The 23,140-nt window shown below is 44.3% G+C and overlaps 2 protein-coding genes, 1 long non-coding RNA gene and 1 pseudogene across 6 annotated transcripts; 2 read left to right on the forward strand and 2 right to left on the reverse strand.

The window, feature by feature from the left end:
- Positions 1–112: 112 nt before the first annotated feature.
- On the reverse strand, positions 113–2,721 carry LOC136497422 (pentatricopeptide repeat-containing protein At1g79490, mitochondrial-like; annotated as a pseudogene).
- A 53-nt stretch (positions 2,722–2,774) lies between these two features.
- On the forward strand, positions 2,775–6,663 carry LOC136497425 (uncharacterized). Of its 4 annotated transcripts, none has more exons than XM_066493219.1 (5): positions 2,775–3,017; positions 3,119–3,345; positions 3,464–3,651; positions 6,121–6,171; positions 6,530–6,663. In XM_066493219.1, exons 2-4 carry the CDS (start codon positions 3,249–3,251, stop codon positions 6,169–6,171), a joined length of 336 nt encoding a protein of 111 aa, XP_066349316.1. In that variant the 5' UTR covers positions 2,775–3,017; positions 3,119–3,248; the 3' UTR covers positions 6,530–6,663. The 4 variants fall into 4 exon arrangements, with proteins under 4 accessions (XP_066349316.1, XP_066349315.1, XP_066349318.1 ...); XM_066493218.1 differs by having other exon boundaries at positions 2,778–3,017; positions 3,229–3,345; XM_066493221.1 differs by lacking the exons at positions 6,121–6,171; positions 6,530–6,663 and adding an exon at positions 4,800–4,952 and having other exon boundaries at positions 2,779–3,017; positions 3,229–3,345.
- LOC136497426 (zinc transporter 3-like) lies at positions 5,008–7,298 on the reverse strand. The gene is made up of 3 exons (XM_066493223.1): positions 6,576–7,298; positions 5,880–6,029; positions 5,008–5,313 (listed from the first exon to the last, which is right to left on the reverse strand). Exons 1-3 carry the CDS (start codon positions 7,227–7,229, stop codon positions 5,008–5,010), a joined length of 1,110 nt encoding a protein of 369 aa, XP_066349320.1. The 5' UTR covers positions 7,230–7,298.
- LOC136497427 (uncharacterized) lies at positions 7,066–8,770 on the forward strand. Its single transcript, XR_010769314.1, has 3 exons — positions 7,066–7,203; positions 7,310–7,827; positions 8,100–8,770. It is a non-coding gene; the product is annotated as an uncharacterized lncRNA (long non-coding RNA).
- Positions 8,771–23,140: the final 14,370 nt, after the last annotated feature.

Below are 23,140 nucleotides of genomic sequence, written 5' to 3' on the forward strand. Positions count from 1 at the left end.
CACCTCAACATATTGTTGTGTGTCGATATATCATGCCTAAGTGAAGTATAGTTTGAATAAAAAGAAAGTTCTATATAGCAATTTAAACGCAAGTAATACTATTTATCTTAAGCATCATGTCCATGCCACTTTTTCCCTATAATATACGCTGACGCTCTCAAGCAGCAGAACAGAACCTTACACTCATTTGCATTCTGTCTTTCCCCACATTTAGAAACTTTGAATTCCACATCCACGAAGCTTTAGTATACAAATACATTTCAGCTTGCAGTGTTCAAGCAACAAAGCCTGTCGTGTCATCACCTAGACATGCCAAGAGATCTTGGAATGGACAGGGATCGGACCTCCGGTGCAGAACTTGGAAACATCACGTTGAGCCTGTGCATCAGGACGTCGGCCTTGGATGGTATCTCGTTCAGGAGGAACTGCTGAACGATTGGCTTCTTGAACCACTCCAGTACAGAGTTGCCAGGTGCCCGCAAGACGACTTTGCTCACCTCAAACGGCGACTCCAGCGACGCCAGCACCTGTGCCACCACCATCTTCAGTGTCGGCCCTGTCACCAGCTTGATGCGCCGTGGCACAACCCCATAGTAGAGCATCCGCTTCCTGAACCGATGCAGTGTGTGCACAGTCGCCACGAGAGCTGCACCCACGGATAAGCTCCGGACATCCAGGGACCATGCGATGTGCTGGTCAAAGACGATCGCCTTGGCAAACAGTTTATTCTCATAGGCGACCTTCCACACACAACGGGCACGGTTCATCTGCCCCATGAGCACCAGGTAGTTGAGCAGGACGTTCACGAAGTACCTGGCTGCGCTCTCCTCGTTGTCGTAGTCGATGCCCTGGAAGAACTCGCGCACGAACGAGAGCACAGGCTGCTTCCGCTGCTCCGGACCAGTGAACAGCCCACACATGAAGTCATGCGCCTTGTGCTTGCTGACGCTCAGGATGTCCATGATTGCACGCCCGCTGCTCTCGTCCTGGCACCGCACCAAGTGTGCGAGGATGGATGTGTAGAGAATCAAGTCCACCTTCGCTGCCCCAGCAACATATGCCTCAAGCAACGGCCGCGCTGAGTCATACAGCCCCGTCTTCATGCAAGACTCAAACAGCTGCCTTATGATGAAGTTGTTGGTCCTTATGCCAGCCGAACCCATGAACCGTAGCCACCGGAGTGCAAGGTCAGTTGACCCATCCTTGATGTAGATCATCAGCAGGTCACTTGCGGTTACCTCTATCGGGAAACCTGACGCCTTCATCTCCAGCAGCACCTTTGCAGCCAAATCCAGCAGCCTCTTATTCGCCAGGGAGTGATACAACCGCATTGCTGCATCCACCTGCCCAGCCGAGGCATGCATTTCCACCAGACAGGCATATGTGGCTGGCGTAGGGAAGAAGCCAGACTTCTCCATGTCACCAAACAACTTGGCGGCCATGTCCAACCTTCCAGACCATGCATTGGCCTCGACCACCATTGTGTACAAGCCAAAGCTTGGTCGGAGCCCTCCCCTCCTCATCTCCTCCCAAAGCTCCATCCCAGCATCCAGCTTCCCAGATCTCAACAGGGCCTCCACCATGGCGGTGCTCACTGCTGTGCTCACCCGATGCCCGACCGCCACCATCTCTCTGTACATCCCCATGGCCGCATCAAGCCTCCCTGCCTTTGCCAGCACGTCCACCATCACCGAATACACGCCCACCGGCGCCCGCCCAATTCCCTCCCTTTGCTTCATTTCATCGAACATCTTGCGGGCGGCGTCGATCCTCCCGGCGCGCGCCAGAGCAGGCACAGCGAGCTCGTACGTGCCCTCGTCGAGGGCGCAGCCCGAGGTCGCCATTTGGTCGAGCACCTCGAAGGCCTTGAAGGCGAGGCCCCTGGCGAGCAACAGAGAGAGGAGGGCGTTGTAGGCGGGCGTCTCGAGGCCCCTGAAGCTGGCGTCGCGGAGGCGCTTGAAGCAGTAGAAGGCCGGCTCCAGGAGGCCGTGGGTGGCGAGCGCGGAGACGACGGCGTTGAGAGTCTTGGGAAAGGCGGCGAGGTCGGGGAGCCCTAGGGTGTCGTCGAAGAGCGCGAGGAGTTCGGAGGAGTGGGTGGCCGGCGGGAGGCGCGCGGCGAGGAGCGAGGAGAGGTCGTCGGAGGGGACGAACCACGGCTGGAGGCGCGCCCACGCGACAAGGGAGATGAGCGGGACGGGGTCGGAGGCCGGGAGCGAGGAGGCTGCGAGGAGCAACAGCGCGGGGTCGGGCGCGGAGGGAAGCGCGGCGGAGAGGGGCGCGCCCGAGCGGTGCCGGAGCGCAAGCGCCGCGAGGCGGGCCGCAGCTGCGGGGCGCGGGAGCGGGTGCGCGGAGGCGCCGGAGAGGATGGTGGGGTCTGCGCCCGGCACGGCCGGCCGCGCCCCGCGCGCCGAGGAGAGCAGCGCGCCCGACTCGTCCAGGTACTCCACCGTGTCCGTCCACTCAGGATCGGGCGGTGGCGGCGGCTCGAACGAGAGAGCCGCGCTAGGGGTAGGGAGAGGGAGACGCCGCCACCGCCGCCGCGAAGGTGGGCGCTGCGCGCGAGGCCGACGCGGAGCAGCATCTCTTCTGCTGTCTGGCTCGGTGGTTTGGTCGCCGCCGGTGGACAAAGTCGCCAACGGCAAACCGATCCGACGGCCCAGATTGCAACGGACCGTCCATCCCACGAATGAGCGGGCTAGCCCAAAGGAACTTTTGGCCCATTCCAAATCGGCCCGCTGTGTTTGTGGTCCAGTCTCCGTCTCCTCCTTTTCCCGTCGTGGCAGGCAACAGGCAGGTTCGATCCAATCGACGGCTCCGCAGCCTCCGGACCGCAACCCTCTCTCGTCTCGTCGCCTCTTCCATCTCTCGGCGTCGAATCTCCTCCGGCCACCAAGCACACTCTACTAGCCGCTCGGAAGGAGTTCTTCCGGGATTGGAGCTGTTGCTGCCCTCACCTCTGCTGGGGCGGCGTCGAGCGGAGACCCAATCGGAAATCGAACTGACTTCGTCTTTTGTTGGTAAGAAATCCTCTAGCCTGTCTCGCGGGATCCCTTTTTGCTGCCAATGGTCTAGTCCAAATCTTTCTGGCTGAGATGTACGCTCCAATCTACCCGTGCAGTTTACTGAGGAAGTGAGGAGTTGCTTGCTTTATGTGTGCGCGCGTGCGTTAAAAGCAGTTTACTCCCTATTTTTGGGCTCTAGCTGAACTGCGGATTACGTTGATTTCAGCTTCCCCATCCGGAGAGGCAATGTCAGGAGTGATCACAAAGTTTGCGGTTACATCCATGGTGATGTGGATGGCCCCGGTTGCGATCATGTATGGGTTCTACTACCAGGTGTTTCCAGGTTCGGCTTCTGTTAACCTGTTTTCATTGCTGCCTGGTGTGCTCCATCTACTGTGTTCAGATGCAGACATGCAGTACAAAAATTTTATTTGGTAATGGTAGTTTTTTCTTAATTTCAGGTGTGAGCCAGATGTCATCCTCGGCACAGACACTCGCCAGCGGGTTCCTGGCTGTCATATCAGTTAATCTGGTGATCGGCTTTTACATATTCATGGCGATGAAGGAGACTCCAGACCAAGAGCCACAGCCAGATCCCACCTTCCTGGCAAACGCCAAAGCGAGTATCAACGAGCCAACATCCTCTCAAGTGAGTGATGATTCCAAGGGGAAGGGAAAGGTCGATTAAGCTTGTAGCATGTTGGCTTTGGCCTTGTGTATGTTAAGTGCATGCTATTTAGGAGGAATAGTTGTGCTACGCCATCACACTACACCGCAACCTTTTAAAGCTCGTGATTTTGCAGTAAATCTTATCAGTTATGGTTATGGAGCAATATGAAGTTGGACCTTTTGTACCTATTCAATTTGGAAACTGTGTTCGATGTTATTTTAGTTACAATGCTCATTGAAACTACCGTTGGTTGTATTTAGGTCCTTTTTGGTTATTTGGTTTGATTCTATTTAAGCATGTGCATGTGCCTTGAACACAGCTGATATGTGTTGTCATTCTGGTTTTTTGTGAGATAAAATCTATCAACATAGGTATTGGGTGATACTTGTAATATCTGCTTCAATGTGGATATTTTTCTATGCACACTGGTAACCTTTATTAGCTCTGGTCCGACTCGTTATTGATGATTGTTATAATGTTATTATTCCATAAGGAGAAAAATTAATTACCTTGAAGTACACGTGAAAGTTGGTATGGTCGTTAATTGCTGCACCTTTTTTATATCTTTTGACCTATAGCAACCTTTATCCAACATCTAAACTTTATTATAGGATCAATGGGATTTTGTTGAAAAATGCTGCACGATTCTGTTCAATAGCCTAAATGCGCATAAGCAAAGAACCTCCTGTACAAGAGGCTAATCACAAAGTAATGTATACATCCCTAAGAATTTACAAAGGGCTTCTAAACTCTTACAGCCTTTTTTTTGTTAATTTGGCATTCTTTCTAAAGGATGTCAATCTTCTATGAAGATTTATCTCAACATAGGACCAAGGTGGATTCCTTCTAATATCACTTCGATCAGTATTTGTTAAAACATGTTTTTCTCAGAAGAGTGTACTACTGTTGATTTTCCTGCATGGCTGCATATATTCATGACCTTTGTAGTTTGTACCTCTCAGGTCATATGTTTAACTATGAATTTCACATGTTTCTTCTGGTTATTGCGATAAGCTAAAAGATACAGATTGGTTGATTGTATGATAAAATGGGCTCAAGTCTCTCTTTACGACTGACAGCTCTGGACAGGACCTACAGCTAATGACTAACATAACTTTAGGATATAGGATTATGCTAACGAATAATGGATCATGCAATCTCACATTATGAAGTACATACAAAGGACCGTCTGAGGCTATATGTATGGAAAATGGAGAACTCGTGGATTAATATGATGAACCCTTCAACAAGGGTGTCTTATTTGAGAAAATGGAGAACTCTTGGACAAATAAAATTATGTCTTCAACTCTAGCCATCCTCTGGTGGTTTGAAGATCTATGCCCATATAGCAAGCATGGACATCATCCCTGCACCTAAGAAAAGTGCAAGGTATGTCATCAGCTGAAGCTTTGTATTCGTCTGTAGTTTGGGTTTATTGAAATCTGTGGCCAGAAGATCGACTAATGACATGTAGATCAAAATTCCTGCTGAGGCTGAGTTGAACACTCCTTCAACAATGAAGGCTGTAGTGCTATGGCCATTGTAGCTAGATGAAATTGCAATCCCTAATGCAATGCCAATGGGTGCCGTCAGGGAGAAAAAAATTGCCATCATGACGGTAGCCCTCAACTTGAAATTTGCCTGCAGCGAGAAATGGGAGCCAGAGGATGTTAGTTTTTTGTTGTTGTTGTGAAGCGAAATATGAGGTTAATTCTTTCTTCTTTGTGTTCATTTATTTTATTTATTGAATAAATGTTAACATATCATTGCTAGGGTCTATTTGCATGGAGTAATTGGTAAAAGTTGATTTTCTCTCTCAAAAAAGTTTGAGATTTATTTGATTTAGCTTTCGAAACATGTCTGTTCAACAATTGATTGTTGATCAGTGTTATATTATGTGCCTTCTGTTGTTACTATAAAAATTGATTTGCAATAGTTTGTACTTGTATAATATGCCATGTTGCTGTTGAAGAATGTTCCATTTTAACTTTGTACATCTCCTTTTTTTTCCTTCCTCTTGTTTATCCCCCCATTCTGCCGAAGGGGCACTTAGTATAAATTTTCTGACATGCTGACTTATAAAAGTGCCTTTTTCATAAAAGCTGTAGCTTCTCGTTATTTTAGTCAAAGGGCCAAAGCATAGAGAATGGTTAGTTTTTTTCAGCGAGATATATTCAGGTATTGTAGGATATGGTCCAAGTATATACCTGCACAATGCAACCACCCAAGCCAATGCCTTCAAAGAATTGATGGAAGCTAAGGGCACCAACAAGAGGCCTGATGGTGGATGGCCTCACAGATGCACCTAAGGACACTCCAATTATCACTGAATGCACCAAGATTCCAAGCTCAAGGACCTGCATGTTGAGAGATTTACTTTGTTATTTCAATATATTTTTGTCCTGAAAATTCTACCTAGCTGATGGACAGTGCGCTCACTTCTCTCAGGCTGGAGAGGAACATTATGCTCTGAAGCACAAGTTAACACCCACTTTTTAGGTATTTATCTCCTTGTCCCAATCTATATTTCTTCATTAATGTGTTTTGGGAACTGTAAAGATATATTTATGCCTTTTGTTCTCTGGAACTAAAGGGGCGTACCCAGTGCAGAGAGCTCCCGCTCTGTGCGGGGTCTGGGGAAGGGTGTCAGTGGCTATGAATGACAATTATATGTATCTTACAATGTAAATATATGATTGATCATAATGAGACATTTGAAGCTAATTCAGCAAACTGCTGTGATATCTTGATTGTTATGCACTACTCATGGAAAAATGGTGTATTCTTGATTCTATTTAAAGTAATGCCATGCTTTTTTTATGATTTTCTTTGCTGCACTGACTTCAACTTTTATCAGTACTATTTGCAAGGGAGGTTTATGGACACCAAGGGACTGCACTTGCCTGAGATACCACCCTGTGCCGGATTGTATCAGCTATTGAAGCCTCCTCTGGTGAACTGATGACATCCGCCTCTCCGTGTGAATGCCCATGTGTTGCATGGGTGTGCACATGCACATGTTGTGCATGCCCAGTCCTCTCCTCATCTCCCGGTTGTTCATGGATCTCTAGGTTGTCGATTGGCCGTGCCTTCTTGAAGTGAGACCGGCGGTAGTATCCGGCAGCTAGTGAGTCTATCACCATTGTGGCCATTGCAGCAGACATTGCAATGAGGCCTGCAAAGGGGAAAATGTTCCCACCACTGCCACCTTTGTAGAGGCATGGGGATGTCAGCCCATCAAATGCTGCTGGCAGAATGTGGACCATGCCTGTGGCCAGGATGACACCAGCTGCAAATGCCTTGACAGCGAAAAAGATGTCACCATCAGGATGTAGCGCGGCCATGGAGCGGCCAAGTACTGGCACCAGCACACCAGCTGCTCCAGCTGTGAGGATGGATGCAATGGCAATCAGCTTCAGCTTCATTGCACCCAGGCTGTCAGTCTCAGTCCCATTTGTGGCATTTGTGCACTTGGAGGTGGTGGCCACAGCCAATTGTGCGAAGAGTAGGAGCCATGGAAACACTTTCAAGGTATGCTTCACAGCCCCCATAGCCATTGGTTATGTTGTCTCTTGTGATATGCTGTATGTTCTAGTATGAGCTGCGAGGAGAGGCTTATGGTTTGTGCTTTATATAGGAGGAATGTGTTGATTGGGATGGTTGCCAGATTGGCATCTCGTGGGCCGGGTGGGGGTCTGTTACTTTCAGTTTCCACATTCTTGTGTCAAAAACTGCAGTGCAAAGTGTTGCTATCTGGAGCTTATACCAGTTATCACCATCAACGACTGAACTCCCACAACATAGTGCTGCTGTTAGTTGGCACTTTATGATGATGCTTAATGACCGTTGAATCATCGAACATGAAAAGGAAGAGATCCAGCCCAGATCCCCAGCGTGAAGCTCAGTTATCTGAATCTTGATCATCACGAGTCAGCTACCATATCTCCTGCTTGTCACTGTTCATAACTGCTGGATCGTTGATGACAAAAGCATAGGGCACCGGATGCCATTCACATATTCAAGCAAGGAAAATATCGGAAGCAAGGGTGTGGAATGTACTGGCGGCTGGTGACGTGAATGGGTGAATGATGCTTTCTTGTATGGTCAAAGCATCTTGTAATTAGATTATACTTTTTTGGGGCCTGCACTTTGCTGGTGAGTTCTTTTTGGTGGTGGGCTGAATATGATGTTCCACTCATGCCTAATCATCTGCGATGAGAGATGAGACTACTAAAACCTGTTCATGAACTGACTGGTAGATTCATCCCTGAGATTAAAATTGACCTTTTCTTTGAGGATTTTGCTCCTTTTTGGTGGTTGTTAGTTCACGTATCTTTTATTGCACCTGGAAGACGTTGCTCCACCTTGCTGCTTTATGAGAGTGCTCCTGAACCAAACTGACCGAGTGATTTTCATGACTTCGGCAGGTATCGCACTGTTTTCCTGGAAGCTGCAGCTCTCCTCTTGCTAAGAACCTGAAGCCTCTCTCTCGACCAAGAAATGCATCTTAATGTGTTGTTTGGGGGCTATCTATTCAATCCTAACATGTGGGGAAGATAAAGAGGTTGCTTTTGTTAGAAATAACAAACCTACAAAAGTGATTACACCAGAGCATCAGATTGGAACTGAACTAAGAAGATCACACAATGCAGAGGTGATTGCCCTATATCCATCACCTCCAAATAATAAGCTCATCTATCAGTTGTACTCTCAAGGATATAGAGGACCGTCCATTCGGGGGCGACTCCGTTGTGCATGTTCTCTGTACGACTGGCCCAAATTTACGCAATGTACGGCGCTTGGTCACTTTAACTACCCAGTGGCTTGTATTGCATGATTACACCTTTGGATACAATGTTTTCAAGTCGTCCGATTAATCGCGATTACTCGTCCTAATCGGTTTCTGGTGTTCGATTAGGAGGTCCGATTCGATTAGCTCGACTAGAAAGCTAGTCGTCCGATTAGTCAATGACTAATCATGATTAGTCGTTCGACTAAGCCATGGACGATCAGTGTGGTTGCTCTGTTTTTTTTGGGCCTGTTCAACTGGGCCTATATGTGGCCTATTGAGCTTCCAATTTGGCCTATTAGAGTTAGAATAGGCACCCCAATACACCGGAGGCACGGTGGCAAACGCAGGGCGGAGGGCGGCCGCAATTTTTCCCCGCGCGCCTCCACTCCCACGCATGTGTTTACTGCCTCCCGCGCACGATTCCCTCTCTCTCGTGAGCTATTCCCCTCCCTCGTGTGCTATTCCCCTTCCTTGCACGCTATTCTCCTCTTTGGTGAGCTGTGAAGCCAACGGCACCCTCTGCCAGGTCAAGTGGCCGTGGTCTTCGTGATGAGCTGCTCCGACGACGGTATGTGCCTTTCCCCTCTCCATCTTCTTCCCTCCTCCCCCATCCCTCACTCTGCAGCCTCTCTAGCTCTCCACTAGACCGCTAGGTTGCTTGCTGTGCTGTGCTATACTGTTGTCCCTTTGCTATTCTCTGGTTCCAAAGGAAAAAGAAACAATCCACTCTGCTAGACTAATCAGCCTGGTCGACGAGTAATCACGATTAGTCGTCTGGTCGGTCACATGGCGATTAGGTTCGACTAGACCACTTGAAAACATTGTTTGGATAGTTCATAGTTCCACTAACCTTGGCACTGCAGAGGTCTCCTTGTCCAGTATCAGTGTCAAGGAATATTTGTGCATACAACAAATAGTATGCATCAAATAAAGAGGCACGCCCCTTTGTCTGGAGTGGGCAGCGGATGGTGAAAGCTCAGCTTTTTCACGAGGGAAAGAACGCTCCAATTTGATGGAAAAGAACGCTCCATGACACTGCAATAGGTTGGGATGCTCCATGGATTACTGGTTTTGTACAGGATGCAAAGGTGCTGCCATTGTTGAAGACCCCTCTCTATTCAGCTGGTCAATGGGTTCAATGTTGGAATGGATGTCGTCTGCATCTTTTATCAGAATGGCTATCCCAATTGGTCCCTTCACTTCACCTTTCCATGGCACGAACTTGCCGCGTCATTGGAGGCACAACGATTGATGCATTCATGCAATGGAGAAGACTGGGAAAGTTGGCCGTCCGTGTGGGGCTGTGGTGTGTGGAGTGTGGACCTTCCAAAAACTCTTCCGGGCTTGTGGCTTCGACTGTTGATAAGGATCTATGCCGGATTATTCCTGCTCCGTATCATCCTAGGATTGAACCATTCCAATCCCTAGAGAAGGACATTTCGGTGAAGTGGCTCACCCAATGACCCAAACATATCAGCCTCTGTGTCATGCTTACCTGTGAGCATAAATTGCAGTGGCAGTTGGCCAAATGATGGGCAGCCTGACAGTTCACACTACATGGTTGCTTTTCATAGACATCACAATGGTGACCGGTCATCAGGTCGTGTAAGTTCACATGGTCTACTGAGCAGTGTCCAAATGGTCTACTGAGCAGTGCATGCCCCAATGGTCTGGTCTACTGAGCAGTGTCCAAGTTACCCGTCCTGCACGATTTGCTAATTAACACGTTCCAATAATGTCCGGAGAATGACAGATCAGTGAAGTGGCTGCCGAACAGATGAGCCAATAGCAAGCAACGGAAGTTGGCCTAAAGATGAAAAGAGGCAGCAGATTACACACGCTTGACAGCTGACACAGGCACGGTTTGCATAATGAACATGGAAATGCCCCTCACTCATCGGCCATCATTGGTCGATCCAAGCTGAGTTTACATCACCACATGGTCTACTGAGCAGTTTGCTAGTCATGGCCGGTGCACTAGCGGGGAAAAGAGGGGCCGGCCGGAGACGAAGGCGATGCCACTGCCACTACCACGCGCAGAGAAGCAAGGACGACGACGGGATAGATATTCAGCACATTTGTTGATCGGTTTCTGGACTGATAAGTCCGACTGGTACTGGTTTATGGTGAGAGAAAAATACTATACCATGACTGATAAGTCAACCAATAAGCAAATAGACTGATTGGACGGGACAGCGTGACTCCTGTGGAAACAGCAGCCGCACCACCGGGGGGAAAAAGCCTCGGTTCGTGGGGGAGCCAATAATGTCCGGCGAGATGCGTGTTGCACGATGATGCTGAGCTTGACTTGACGCCGGGAGGCCGGCCGTTGATCTCGCGTGCTGAGCTCGTCGGCACTGTGTTTGCTGCTGCTGCTGCTGTTCTGGAATCTGGACGTGCGCTGGAATGGCGAACAGTAGGTGATGGTGCCATGCTTGCTTGCAGAGTCAGTGCGTGGCTTGATCACTTCGTGCGCTGCGTTTTTGTACGTGTTCTGTGTTCGTGCCTAACGAGAGGAGAAAAGACGGTAAACATGCGATGCATTTTGGGTGGCCACCAGCTAGTCAACTTTCTGGCAATGCGTGCTTGCTTGCTCCCCTTTCTGCGTGCATGGTAACTGGCTAACTGCTATAGTTACGTTTAATTTACAGTTGCAAGGAACAAGGGAGACAGACAGACTGATCAGGGAGAGAGAGATTATGTAACCACAGCAGGAAGCAATATGGCACTAGGGGAGAACTTTTTAACAACAATACTGATTTGATAGAGAATTTCAGAAGTAAATGCTGTGATGGAAGATTTGTAAGAATAGAAGGCTGTCAAGCTAGCTGAATGCCGATAGTACAGTAATCGGCTCCTTGTCGGAAGCCAGCCTAGTGTAGTCCACGTAGCCTAATTATTTCCCATAGACTTATCGGCTACCACCAGACGGCTGGTTAACTTATCTGTAAGTCTGTGTCAAAAAACTTATCTGTAAGTGTGTCGGCAACTGGAAAGCTGATAGGCTCCCGGATATTTACCACTGCTACGGTTAAGTGATTTTTTTATTTCATAGTTTTTTTTCTTCTTGTCAACCCAAAATGAGGGACCTAAAGACCTCCAAAAAATTTGTAACTTTTCATGTACATGAAAATAGTCAAGAACTAGACATTTTGCTTTAATTTGGCATCTTACATTTTTGTAGTTCTAAAATTAAAAATCTTCCTGTAATGCTTTATTTGAATTTTCTGTAATTTGTTTAGCCTCCAAATAGTCTCAAAAAATCCGAGAAAAAAGCATCTAAATGCATGGCTCGGAAAGTAATATCTTTTTTTTCATGTAATTTCTCAACAAGTGTGCTCAAGTGAAATCCAAATTTATGCCCAAAATTAAGTTTTAGTTCAAAATTAAATTTAAAAGCATGCAAAACGTCTACACGATGACCTTGGCATATAAAGACCAAAGCCAATGACGATTTCAGTTGTCGTATAAATAATGAGCTTCTTTTCAATGTTTTTTTTTTAATTTTAACATTCAATTTAAACTTAATTTTGAGCATGTACCATTTTGTTAAGAAATATTGAATTTCATTTGAGTACATATGTTGGTAAATTACATGAAAAAATGATACTTCCTGAACCATGGATTTAGATTAATTTTTGGGCGTGGCTAGCTCCCGACCGTCCGGACGCCCACGCAGCCCGCCTCCATTCGTGTTGCTTCGACTCGCACGCGCACCCCACCCTCGACGTTGTGCCCCCGCTCCTCGCGCCCGGATGGCCGCACAGCCCGCCCTCCGCCTCGCCATGCCATCTCATGCGGCACTTCGGCAACGCCCCCTTCCCTCCCTCGTCGCTGCGCCTCGCTCCTTCCCCCTGACTCCCTCCTCTCTCTCCACGTGGACGAGATCCAGGAACTAGCCCCCATCTCGTTGTGCCCTCGTCCGCCGGCCCCTAGTTCGCCACGCCCCATCCCCTAGCGCCCGGGTCATGCGCCCGTCACTCACCGTGCCCCGTGAAACACTTGCAACATGAAACACTTGAATGCATCATACGTCTGACACAGATGATGAAACATTTGAAACATACTATTGCAACATATGTGTGAAACATATGCGGCATCAAGATAAAACACTTGCAAAATATGTGTGAAACATATGCAACATTCAGATAAACACTTGCAACATGTATGTGAAACATATGCAACATCCAAATAAAACACTTGCTACAAACATATGCCAGAAACAGATGAAACATTTTGAACAAATGCTTGCAACATGCCTCTTAAAACACTTGCAAAATATGTAATGTGTGCAACATCCTGATCTATTTTTGTAACATCCATATGTTACTATTGCAGCATACCTCTAAAACATATAAAACACTTAAAACATACATTGCAACATAGGGGAGGGGAAGGCCGGAGACAGGTCGATTCTGGTTGTTGGGGTGGTATCCGGCGGCGAGCAGGTGGCACGCGAGCACCACCAGCACCAGCACCATCGGCGACGCGCAAGCACCACCACCACCAGTACCAGCAACACCGGCCTTGGCTCGGCCGAGCGGGCGGCGCGCTACGGGAGGGAGCGGGCGGCGCAACGCACGGCCGAAGCGAGGAGCGAGGTGCAGGTGGGGCGCACGACGGGCGGGAGAGAGGAGCGAGTGGCGCAGGTGAGGCGCACAACGGGTGGGAGCAAGGAGCAAGCGAGCGAGGGACGTAGGGTGGGGCGCGCGGTGGTAGAAGGATGCATCAGTGAGCGGAATGAGACACAGCGTCCAGATGGGACGGAGGCCCCGTGGCCAAGCATTTCCGTTAATTTTTCTATATTTTTATTTTAGACTATTTGCGGGCAATATAATATAACTTTTTTGACGTGGTAGATATTAGTACCCTTCTTATAAAATTGAGTTTGACTTAGAACAAACTTTTATCCCTTATATTTCAGATGGAGGGAGTATTAATATAGAGTAATTCTTAAACTTTTATCCCTATAAGCCTTCCGGATCTCTCTTTGCAAGGTTCTTAGTCCAATATCAGACAGACGTGTGTCAAAGTCTTTGGAGCAAACTTAATGGTTTGATCAAATGATTTACCGCACTAACTCGGTAATACCAGTACACACGCCGCTGACACGCACGCATGCATGTGATGGGAGACAGACAGATCTCAGTCTTAGAGGATGGGCATTCAGTCACGCGGCTCACCTGGGCATGCAATGGCAATGCAGGTCATCATCAGCTATCACGATTCCTAACGTTGCGATCGCAGTTTGGCGTAAAGCAGTAAAGATGGAGAGACGACGACGTGATAGACATCAGAATGATCATCAGCTATCATGATTCCTAATTAACTGTAGATATAATAGATATTTTGGACAACGTGATTCTTGTACATGGGCAGCATAAAGCAGCGGCAGCGTCAACATCGATCAAACCAGCCTTACCGTTAGTTTAATTTGCTTTCTTATACTTCTGTAGTAACCGGGACTAAAGGCCGTTACCGCCCGGGACAACAAGTCCATTCTGTAGTAGTGATTTGCCATGCGTTTTGCTAGTTTCTGAACCGGATCCTATATACTTCTGCAGCTTAGTTAACTGAAAGGACCCTGGTGACTTTTTACAAGGTGGCAGTAGATCATTGTGCAGTTGTGTGTGTGAGTGTGTCTGAGCGTGCTTCGAGTGCTGCATTTCTCCACTTGTGCCGACCCGTGCTAGCTACAAGTCCAAGCATATCTGCAACGAGACATGGTAATGGATTGGGATCCAAATCCATATGAACAAATCTAACTAAATTCCAAGTCCAGCCCTACTCTAATACTAAATGACTCATGTTTAATCCAATTGGTTTTGAGTCTAAATCTATCCAACATGGTCCAATAATAACAAAACTATCATAACCATGTGTTGATCCTTGCCTTCAAAAGCCATGTGTTGATCCTATGTCAAAAAGTGGATCATAGAATTAAAAAGCCCACGTACACCTAAAACTGGATCTATGTGACTAGATATTTATGTTGCCCCACGTCGAAAGCCGGATCCTAGAATTTAAAATCTCATATTCACACTATTAGATATAAGTGAAATTGACAAAAGTTCATGAGAGATGATTTTGTCTATATTGATGTGACTACACACACACACACACACACACACACACACACACACACACACACACACGTGGCTCCATGTCATAAAATCAAAACTAGACATTAAAGGCCCGTCTACCTCTTAAGTCCAAACAAAACTAATAGACATTGGACCTTTTGAGTTAATCTCCAATGGATTTTGGATATTATTATTGGATCAAATGATGATGATGGCCATCCAGATCCAAATAAATCACATCCAAATGTATCCAAAGCAATTAGAGTCAAATTAGACTTTGATTATACAAATTCACTCCCATCTCTAGCAACCACAACCAGAATATAAAACTTTTTCTAGTGATGTGGGGTTCTCCTAGTGTTTAGCATTCAATATCTAGTATAAGTTTTTTCCTACCAAATGCCTCCTAGTGAGGATTCACATGTACTGTGACTAATAGTAGTGTTATTATTACTTAAAAACACTAAGAGAACTCTACCATTTTCGTAGTGAACTAGTGGTTGTGCACTGTGCGTGAGAAGGGAAAGTGACGTCCATGAAGTAACAACATGACCACCGGGCTCGTGTCCAAAGAAAAACAAAGACCACTGAGCTGGGGTTGCTCTGCTTCTTTGTGATGCATCATGTTTGTGCTATCGCCTTAGTAAGGAACTAGGGTTAATGCACTACTCCCTCCGGACTCTTTTTAAGGCGGATTGCGGATTTTAATTTAGACCTTGGTCCGAGGCAGGTTGTTACTAGCCTAAAAAAGACAGTCCCCACCATAAAACTATAAAATAACTTTCATACCCACCAAGTAATATCGACACTAAACATAAAAATTATATTCGTAATTGATGGTTTCTTCAAATCAAATTTTCATCTAATTTTATATCTTCTCTATCATATCTTCTATTATCACACATCTTCCTATCTTAGTTCCATGTGAGGTTTTTAATTCTATGATCCAGTTTATCATTTTCTCTCTACTAATAGACATAGTTTCTTGCATACGAAACCATTTATTTTCTCTCTACTCCCTAATTTCAATATCACTTTATTATTTTACTTACTTGGCACACTAATTAATGTCAAAAAAATATTCTAGTCCAGTAGTCCTTCTATTGGGACTACCCAAAAAAGTCAAAGAGGTTGATAAGTGATTATTGAATGCCTTGTTGGTTAAGAAACTCGCGTCAAACAAACAATTGGACGGACGCATGCAAGCATGCAGCCAATCAAGCGCGAGGGATCCGTTGCGAGCGCACACGCAATGGGCCCAGGAGAGCGTGGCAAGACAAACACGTGTTGGGTTGTGTGCGGCACCCAGCGAGCATCTCACTACTACTTATCTAGTAGGGGCTTAACTATTGTGTAGGAGCCTAGTTTCTGCGGTCATCTCGAGCAATACTGCCTAAATCAAGCTCATATATACTTTCATGTTTATACACAATGACATGTGGACCCATTTGCTAGCTTGCCTTTTTTTCTCTCCTTTCTTATACACTTATGCCTAATGCACAAACAACTAAGGGGAAGGATGCTCGGTGGGGGATTGGAGCCGGTGGGGACACTACTACAGAATTAGACATTATTATCGGCCTCATCACCATCGAATTTTAAAAAACCAGCAGTGACAGACAGTGATAGACTATCACTGTCGGTTTTTGGCTAAAACCGGCAGTGATAGGACCAACCGACACTGATATTTGAGTATTCACTGTCGGTTTATATCACTGTCGGTTTTAGCCAAGAACCGACAGTGATATTGGGTCATCACTGCCGGTTTTAGCCAAAAACTGACACTGATACTATCACTGTCGGTTCGTTGCTTGAACCGACAGTGATATGCTGTCAGAAAACTTCATAAGTTTCTCGTATGATGTCCGATGAAGACGAACTTTATATCAAAGTTGTAGTACTCAACGAGATCTACAACTTTGTAGTTCAAACTTCTTTAATTTGAGATCGTTTGGATGTCCAAATATTTTTCATTTGAAATAATCTATCTAATGAAAATTACGTTTGATTTCTAAAATTTTAAATTTGAATTTTTCAAATGGTCTCAGATGGAGAAACGCCCAAAACAAAAGTTGTAGATTTCGAAAAGTTATGCAACTTTGTAGCTGAAAACTTTTTCATTTGAGATCATTTACTACTTGAAAATACTATTTGAAATTAAAATTTGAAATTGTTGAAGAACTTGATTTCTCTTTTTAATCTCTGGCTAAAACTTGTAACTAGTCTTTCTCCCTCATACTAACTTCAAATTTGATGGTTTTTTTCTAAAAAATTCTAAAATCATTCTCTATCAATTCATTGTGTTATTACCGCTATTATTTTTATCCATCATTTCATGTGACTGTGTTTTATCTATTTGAATTTGAATTTAAAAAAATGACAACTTCAAACGTCATTTTGGAACACTAAATGATTTCAGCTGAAAAAATCATGAACATAGAAGTTGTAGAACTTATCAAGATCTATAACTTTTATTTTAGTCATTTCTTGATCCGATAAAGTGGTAATAACATTCTTTACAAAATTTACATATCTCTCTTATAGTTTCATAAACAATAAGAGAGATATGTAACATTTGTGAACAATGTTACTACCACTGCATCGGATCAATAAATGACCAAAATAGAAGTTGTAGATCTTGGAAAGTTATGAAACTCTGTAGTTGACAACTTTTTGATTTGAAATCATCTTGTTAAGGAAAATTACGTTTGAATTTCTAAAATTTGAAATTTAAATTTTGTAAACGACCTCGGATGGAGAAACTACCAAAATGAAAGTTGTACACCCCAAAAAGTTATGAAACTTTGTAGTTGACAACTTTTTTATTTGAAACCATCTTCTCAAGGAAAACTACGTTTGAATTTTAAAAATTTTAAATTTGAATTTTTTAAACGACATGGGATGGACAAATAGCAAAAACGAAATTTGTAGATCTAAAAAAGTTATGAAACTTTGTAGTTGATAACTTTTTTATTTGAAATCATCTTGTCATGGAAAACTACGTTTGAATTTCTCAAATTTAAAATTTAAATTTTGTAAACAACCTCGGATGGAGAAACTACCAAAATGAAAGTTGTAGATCTCGAAAAGTTATAAAACTTTGTAGTTGGCAACTTTTTCATTTGAATTCGTTTAGGGTCCCAAATACTCATTTCAAAATTAGATGGACATAAAATGTCTAAGACGAAAATCTCATTTGGACACAAACATTCTTCATGTGGAGTGGTTAGGGGCCGAAGACGTGAAGCAGGACGATAGGGGTTCGAGCACCGGTGGCCACGAAGCACGCGTTTTTCGGGCGAAAAATCGCTTGACTTGTGACTTACGACGCGTGACCTCTCCCGGTATTAAAAAAATTCCTATTTTTTCAATGAATTTTTTAGTTTTTCTAGAAATTTTTTGAACCGACAATGATGTTAAGATCTAGCGCAGTGGGAGGTAATCCTAGACGTGGAGGGTGGTTTGCTGGGGAGAGAGCTCGGCGGGAAGGAGCTCGACCAGAGGAACAAGCTCAGCCCAGGAGGGTGCTCAACCTGAAAGGGAGCCGATCGTGGAGGAAGTCAACGGGGAAGGGGGCCTCGGAGGAGAGAAGTCACCGGTGAGGAGGCAATTGCGCTAGCCTACAACCATGGAAATCCCCCTCCCCCTCCTCATTTCCCGGTGATAGTGAGTCCAACCTCGATGATAACATGCTATGTCAAGGAGGGGCGGGAGACAGGATCCAGTCACAGTCGGGCATGGGCCGGCAACAAATGCCAGCACAGTGGCAGTGGTAGTGCGAGTGGATGGACGGCGAGCTCTAAAAGCATTAGGATCAATTGAGGAAGGCGACATGAGTCTGATCCGGGGGTGGCCGAAAGTGGGGTGGAGGGGGATTAGTGGACACGACGATGGTCAGACGGGGTGGCGTGCCTGCTCAGGCGTGGAACAGTGGGAGTCAGGTTGATGGGAGGTGTTTCAAAAAACAGACAATTGAAAAGTAGGGGCCTCCTACTTGACATTTGGGAGAAGGGCCAGAGGGGGATTTGGAGAGCCTCATATACTTTTACTTTTTTATTAGTGAGTTATTTTACCAACTTTAAGTTGGAGGGCCATTTTTTATTATTTTTGCTAAAATAAGATTTAAGGGCACTCATTTAGCAACCTTTTAGAGTTGCTCAACCTTAGTACACCACGATGATGTCTTGGTATCTCCATGTTAACCTCAGCGCACGCTTCACAAAAGAGTCCGGAGAGAGTGCAAATTATGTCCTGTGATTGGCCTTTTCTTTTGTTTTATTAGTTGGGGTCAACAATGTCTCTTTTTGACGGGTGACAGTCAATAGATGTTTTAATTACATGGTCATAAAAAAATCAACAAAAAGGGATTTACCCTACCTGTTTGTACTTTCCCATTTGTACCGTGCTGAATCATATAATTACGTAATTAAGCATAGCACGTAGCGAGAGCAACTTTTTTGTGAACGTGATTTCTCCGTCAAAGTTGACGTTGAGAGAAAGCAAGCAAGCAAATATCAGCAAATCGACCAGAGCATTCAAAAAACGTGCTTCGATTATTTTCAAATATAGAATTCCGATTGGCTAGGATCGGTCGTCCCAGCACCTTGCTCCTTGCTCATGGAGTCATGGTAATATCTTCTCTTTTTTTTTTTGAACTTCGCTTCATTGATTAAATATCGGTATCACAATCAAATTGCAGACAAGGCTACAAGAAGCTAAGGGTCTCAGCCCAAACAAAAGAAGCTAGAAAAGAAGAAGCGTGTTGGGTGCAAAGATGCGCTGCAAAATTTGTAGTTCTCACTAGTACAGAAACAAGCTGTACTCCCGATTGAAGAACCCCTTCAATCCCGGTTTCCCAACCGGCAGTACGCATCCAGGACTAAATGGCCCCCTTCTTTAGTCCCGGTTTCTCGCCCAATCCCGATTAGTAATACCAACCGGGGCTAAAGAGGCCTCTCGGCCTGGCCACGTGGGCCAGCCCTTTAGTCCCGGTTGGGCCCTGTTCGCTGGTCTGAAACTTGGCTGAAACTGGCTGAAAAACACTGTTCCGGCTGAATTGCTGTGAGAGAAAAACACTGTTCTGGCTGAAAAAAAGAAGTCGAACAAACCGAATATGGGGTAAGCCGAACAGGACCTAAAGGTTTTCTTTTTTTTCTTTTTTTTGTTTCTATTTTCAATTGATGTTTCGTTTTGGTTTTCGAATACGTATTCTACGCTACTAATAATATACGTATTCTGCACGCTTATAATGTTCGAACATTTTATACAAACTAAAGTATGAAACTAACATATATATTACATGCATATACATATATTGTACGTTATTTTATGTACATATAATATGTGTGTGTATATATATTACAAATAAAGCTTGCATTGTATATTCTATCATATCCTTAGGATAATAAATTCACTTCATCTGGTTTGGCTTCTAACAAATTCACTTCATCTGGTTTGGCTTCCATGTTTCGTTCATGTCATTGTAGAACTCGCCGGCGGGGTTTAAGACCTGGTCATTAAGAAATCTTGCTATGGTCTCTTGAATTGCTTTTAGTTGGTCACGTTGTATGACTTTTTCCTTCAACCATAGAGTCTTCCATAAAAATTAAAGGAAAAGTATTAATATATATATATATATATATATATATATATATATATATATATATATATATATATGTGTGTGTGTGTGTGTGTGTGTGTGTGTTGGCCACATGATTACTTATATATATGAGCAATAAAAGAAATTATGAATATATGAATATATTTATATAACGTACTTTGAGGATCTCTTCGGAAGTTCTTTTTTAGTACGCCATGATGAACTCGCAAACATAGTATCCGCAGTAGTTGGTCCCTATTCTTGCCTCAGAATCCATTTTTACGAGAAAAAAGATCCGGTGAATTGAAAGCATGCATGGTGTTAATTAAATTATATATATATATAAATGTAGCTAGTACTTACTTTATGTGTGATTACATCCAGTGGCGCTTTGCAATGTTTCATGTGGTGTTCCTCAATGAAACTTTTCCAAACACTGCGTCCAATAAAATAAAAAATTAATTTGGCCTTTAATAATTATTATAGTTAAGAGATCGGGGTATATATAGTTGCTAGAGAGACCAAATTACCTTTGAATAATATCTATCATGTCTTGGTATTCTGTTTGCTCTTTTCTTAACGAGTCTAAGATGCTCAACCGACTATTGACCATATCGATGACCATCAATATCCAGTGATTGCTGCATATGTTTTATACACAAATATGATTGGCATTAACTAGAGTCAACATATATATATGGAAGATAGCTTAGCTAGTAAGCAAATAATTGAACAAATGTTCATATGATCGACATTAATTATTTAACACTCACTTGAAGTTGTAGGGAAAGAGTATGTCCTTGTTTTGTTGGTTCACTAAGAACCTCATGAGATTTTTCTCGAGTTCAGCTTTCCATTCAGGTAGGGGATTAGGGTGTTTGAATACGATATTTGATCAACGAAACCAATATCATTATCCTTTCTCTTTCTGAGTTATGTTATCTCATATCTGCATATATAAAAATATAGTGTGAGGATATATAATTTATATATATACATATAGCTTTATATATACACACTTTAATAGTAGAAAATAATCACACTTACAGACAACAGCAGCTAATAAGACTTTTGTCGAGAGAGTCCAGGTGGCATAGTTGGTGTAATTCTAAAAACTCGACATATATAACGTCATCGCCACGTAAGTAATGTTGGTTTCTAACTCTAATAGAAATAAAGGTCGTCTCTCCTCGTTCACACGTCGCCATGTACCACTTGTTTAGTAGGTATATTTGCGTACCCAGTTCACCTAAGGCCTCAGGGTTATATAGACTCTTTCCATATTTAAATTTCTTCCAAGGATCCACTTTCAGAGCAGATGATCCTTCAGCGAGCACTTGGACAAGGTCCAAACCAGTATCCTCGTAAAACCGAACCAGGTCCTCAAAATCGACATTCAGTAAGTCTAAGTTTGAACCATATTCATTACGAATAACAAGAGAGGGGACTGATTGTTGTGATTGTTGTCCGAGTTGTGCAACACATTTCTCTGCTCTAGTCTTTTTCTGCACCGCCTTAAATGACTTGGTGAGAGAGCGGTCGTAGTCCGATTTTGGCAGGGTCTCCACCTTCTTTCTTACTTTTTCGAAGAAACTGTTCACATCTTAGAAGATCTGAAGGTAGGTAGAAGTACGCTTTCTTTGGGTTCTCTCTCGCTTCTCGTTGCTTTCTTACTTTTTTGAAGAAACTGTTCACATCTTTTTATACTGCAGCATTTAATTCCTTTTCACTTTTCTCGTAAGACAGTTTTTAGGGAATAACTGGTGGGCCAACGGCTTCGTTTGTGGGGCCAGATCACTAAAACCTTTGTTAACTCTATCCACTGAGACGCTAACATATCCAGGTGGTATTATTATCCCATGGATTCTTAGTGTCTTGGTAGGATCTGGAGAAGAAAAAACATCGAGAGCCACCAGGATTGTGGCATTCCCTTTTGGAATATGTAGCTCACATGATGTAAACGGTACAGTGATGTTATCCACGGGAAAACCTAGCATTGCGTCATCTTGATTTGGCAACTCCGTGGAAGCGTAGCTGCTTTTCAATTGATCAGGGGGGCTAATATTAATGTTGATTCCTGGATCTGATGCCTGCCTTTGGGCACTCATTGCTATTTGCACTTGCTTTATAATTTCCTCCATCATTCTAGCTTGCATGTCTTTTTCTCGCTCCTGTGCTTGAAGCAACACCTCACGTGACTCACGAATATATTTCTACAACCTACTGATCCGCGCTGCTTCCTTATCCTTCCTTCTCTATTGGCTTCTATAGGTATCTCTGTCGTTAGGGAAACCATGCTCCTAAGAAATGTTCTATCCTAAACCTCTCATTCGGCCACTATGTTCAGCAGTTCCGATGGCATATGTTAGTTTATCATTCTCTCTATTGGGCCTGAACGCACCAATAACTTTAGCTTGTAGAGCATAAGAAAATCTTTGTGTTGCTCTTTCGAGTTTTAGGCCATGAATCAGCTTCCCGGTCTCTAGGTCCAGTCTTTCCCCATGAGCGAAAAACCAATTATTCGCGCGTTTGGGCCAATTGAGTGATTCTGGTGTGATACCCTTGGTAAGAATGTCCGCTTCTATTTTTTTCCACTTGGAAATGGCAGTCGTGTAGCCACCTGATCCCATGCCATGGTGGTATACCTTCTGTCAGGCATTCTCTTGGTTCCTTCTCACTCGTTCCTCACCCTCTTCCGATATCTTATACTGCACAAAATCATTCCAGTTGGGCCTCAACTTCACGAGCGGACCCCTAGTATTGAAATTGGGCATTAGGTTCTTCTTGACGTATTCCGTGTATAGAGATTTCTTCCAAGTCTGAAATTGTGTGGCCATCTTCTTCATAGCCCACTTTTGAACTAGCTCCTTCAATTCATCATCGTTGATATCATCATAATCATCCGCTTACAATGTAAAATATTGAAGGATGTCATCCCAAATTAAATTCTTATCAAGATAAGAGACAAAACTAACATAAGGCTCGTTGATCTTT

This window comes from Miscanthus floridulus, chromosome 12, assembly GCF_019320115.1.
Source record: "Miscanthus floridulus cultivar M001 chromosome 12, ASM1932011v1, whole genome shotgun sequence".
Taxonomy (NCBI): domain Eukaryota; kingdom Viridiplantae; phylum Streptophyta; class Magnoliopsida; order Poales; family Poaceae; genus Miscanthus; species Miscanthus floridulus.

What these genes read in the sequence shown, in the direction of transcription:
- LOC136497425 (XM_066493219.1), top strand. Translation starts at nt 3,249, where the DNA reads ATGTCAGGAGTGATCACAAAGTTTGCGGTTACATCCATGGTGATGTGG. An exon ending in CTACTACCAGGTGTTTCCAG is followed by an intron (nt 3,346 to 3,463) that starts GTTCGGCTTCTG and finishes TCTTAATTTCAG; the next exon opens with GTGTGAGCCAGATGTCATCC. An exon ending in ACGAGCCAACATCCTCTCAA is followed by an intron (nt 3,652 to 6,120) that starts GTGAGTGATGAT and finishes CACTTCTCTCAG; the next exon opens with GCTGGAGAGGAACATTATGC.
- LOC136497426 (XM_066493223.1), bottom strand. Translation starts at nt 7,229, where the DNA reads ATGGCTATGGGGGCTGTGAAGCATACCTTGAAAGTGTTTCCATGGCTC. An exon ending in GGCACAGGGTGGTATCTCAG is followed by an intron (nt 6,030 to 6,575) that starts GCAAGTGCAGTC and finishes CTCAACATGCAG; the next exon opens with GTCCTTGAGCTTGGAATCTT. An exon ending in TGGGTGGTTGCATTGTGCAG is followed by an intron (nt 5,314 to 5,879) that starts GTATATACTTGG and finishes TTCTCGCTGCAG; the next exon opens with GCAAATTTCAAGTTGAGGGC.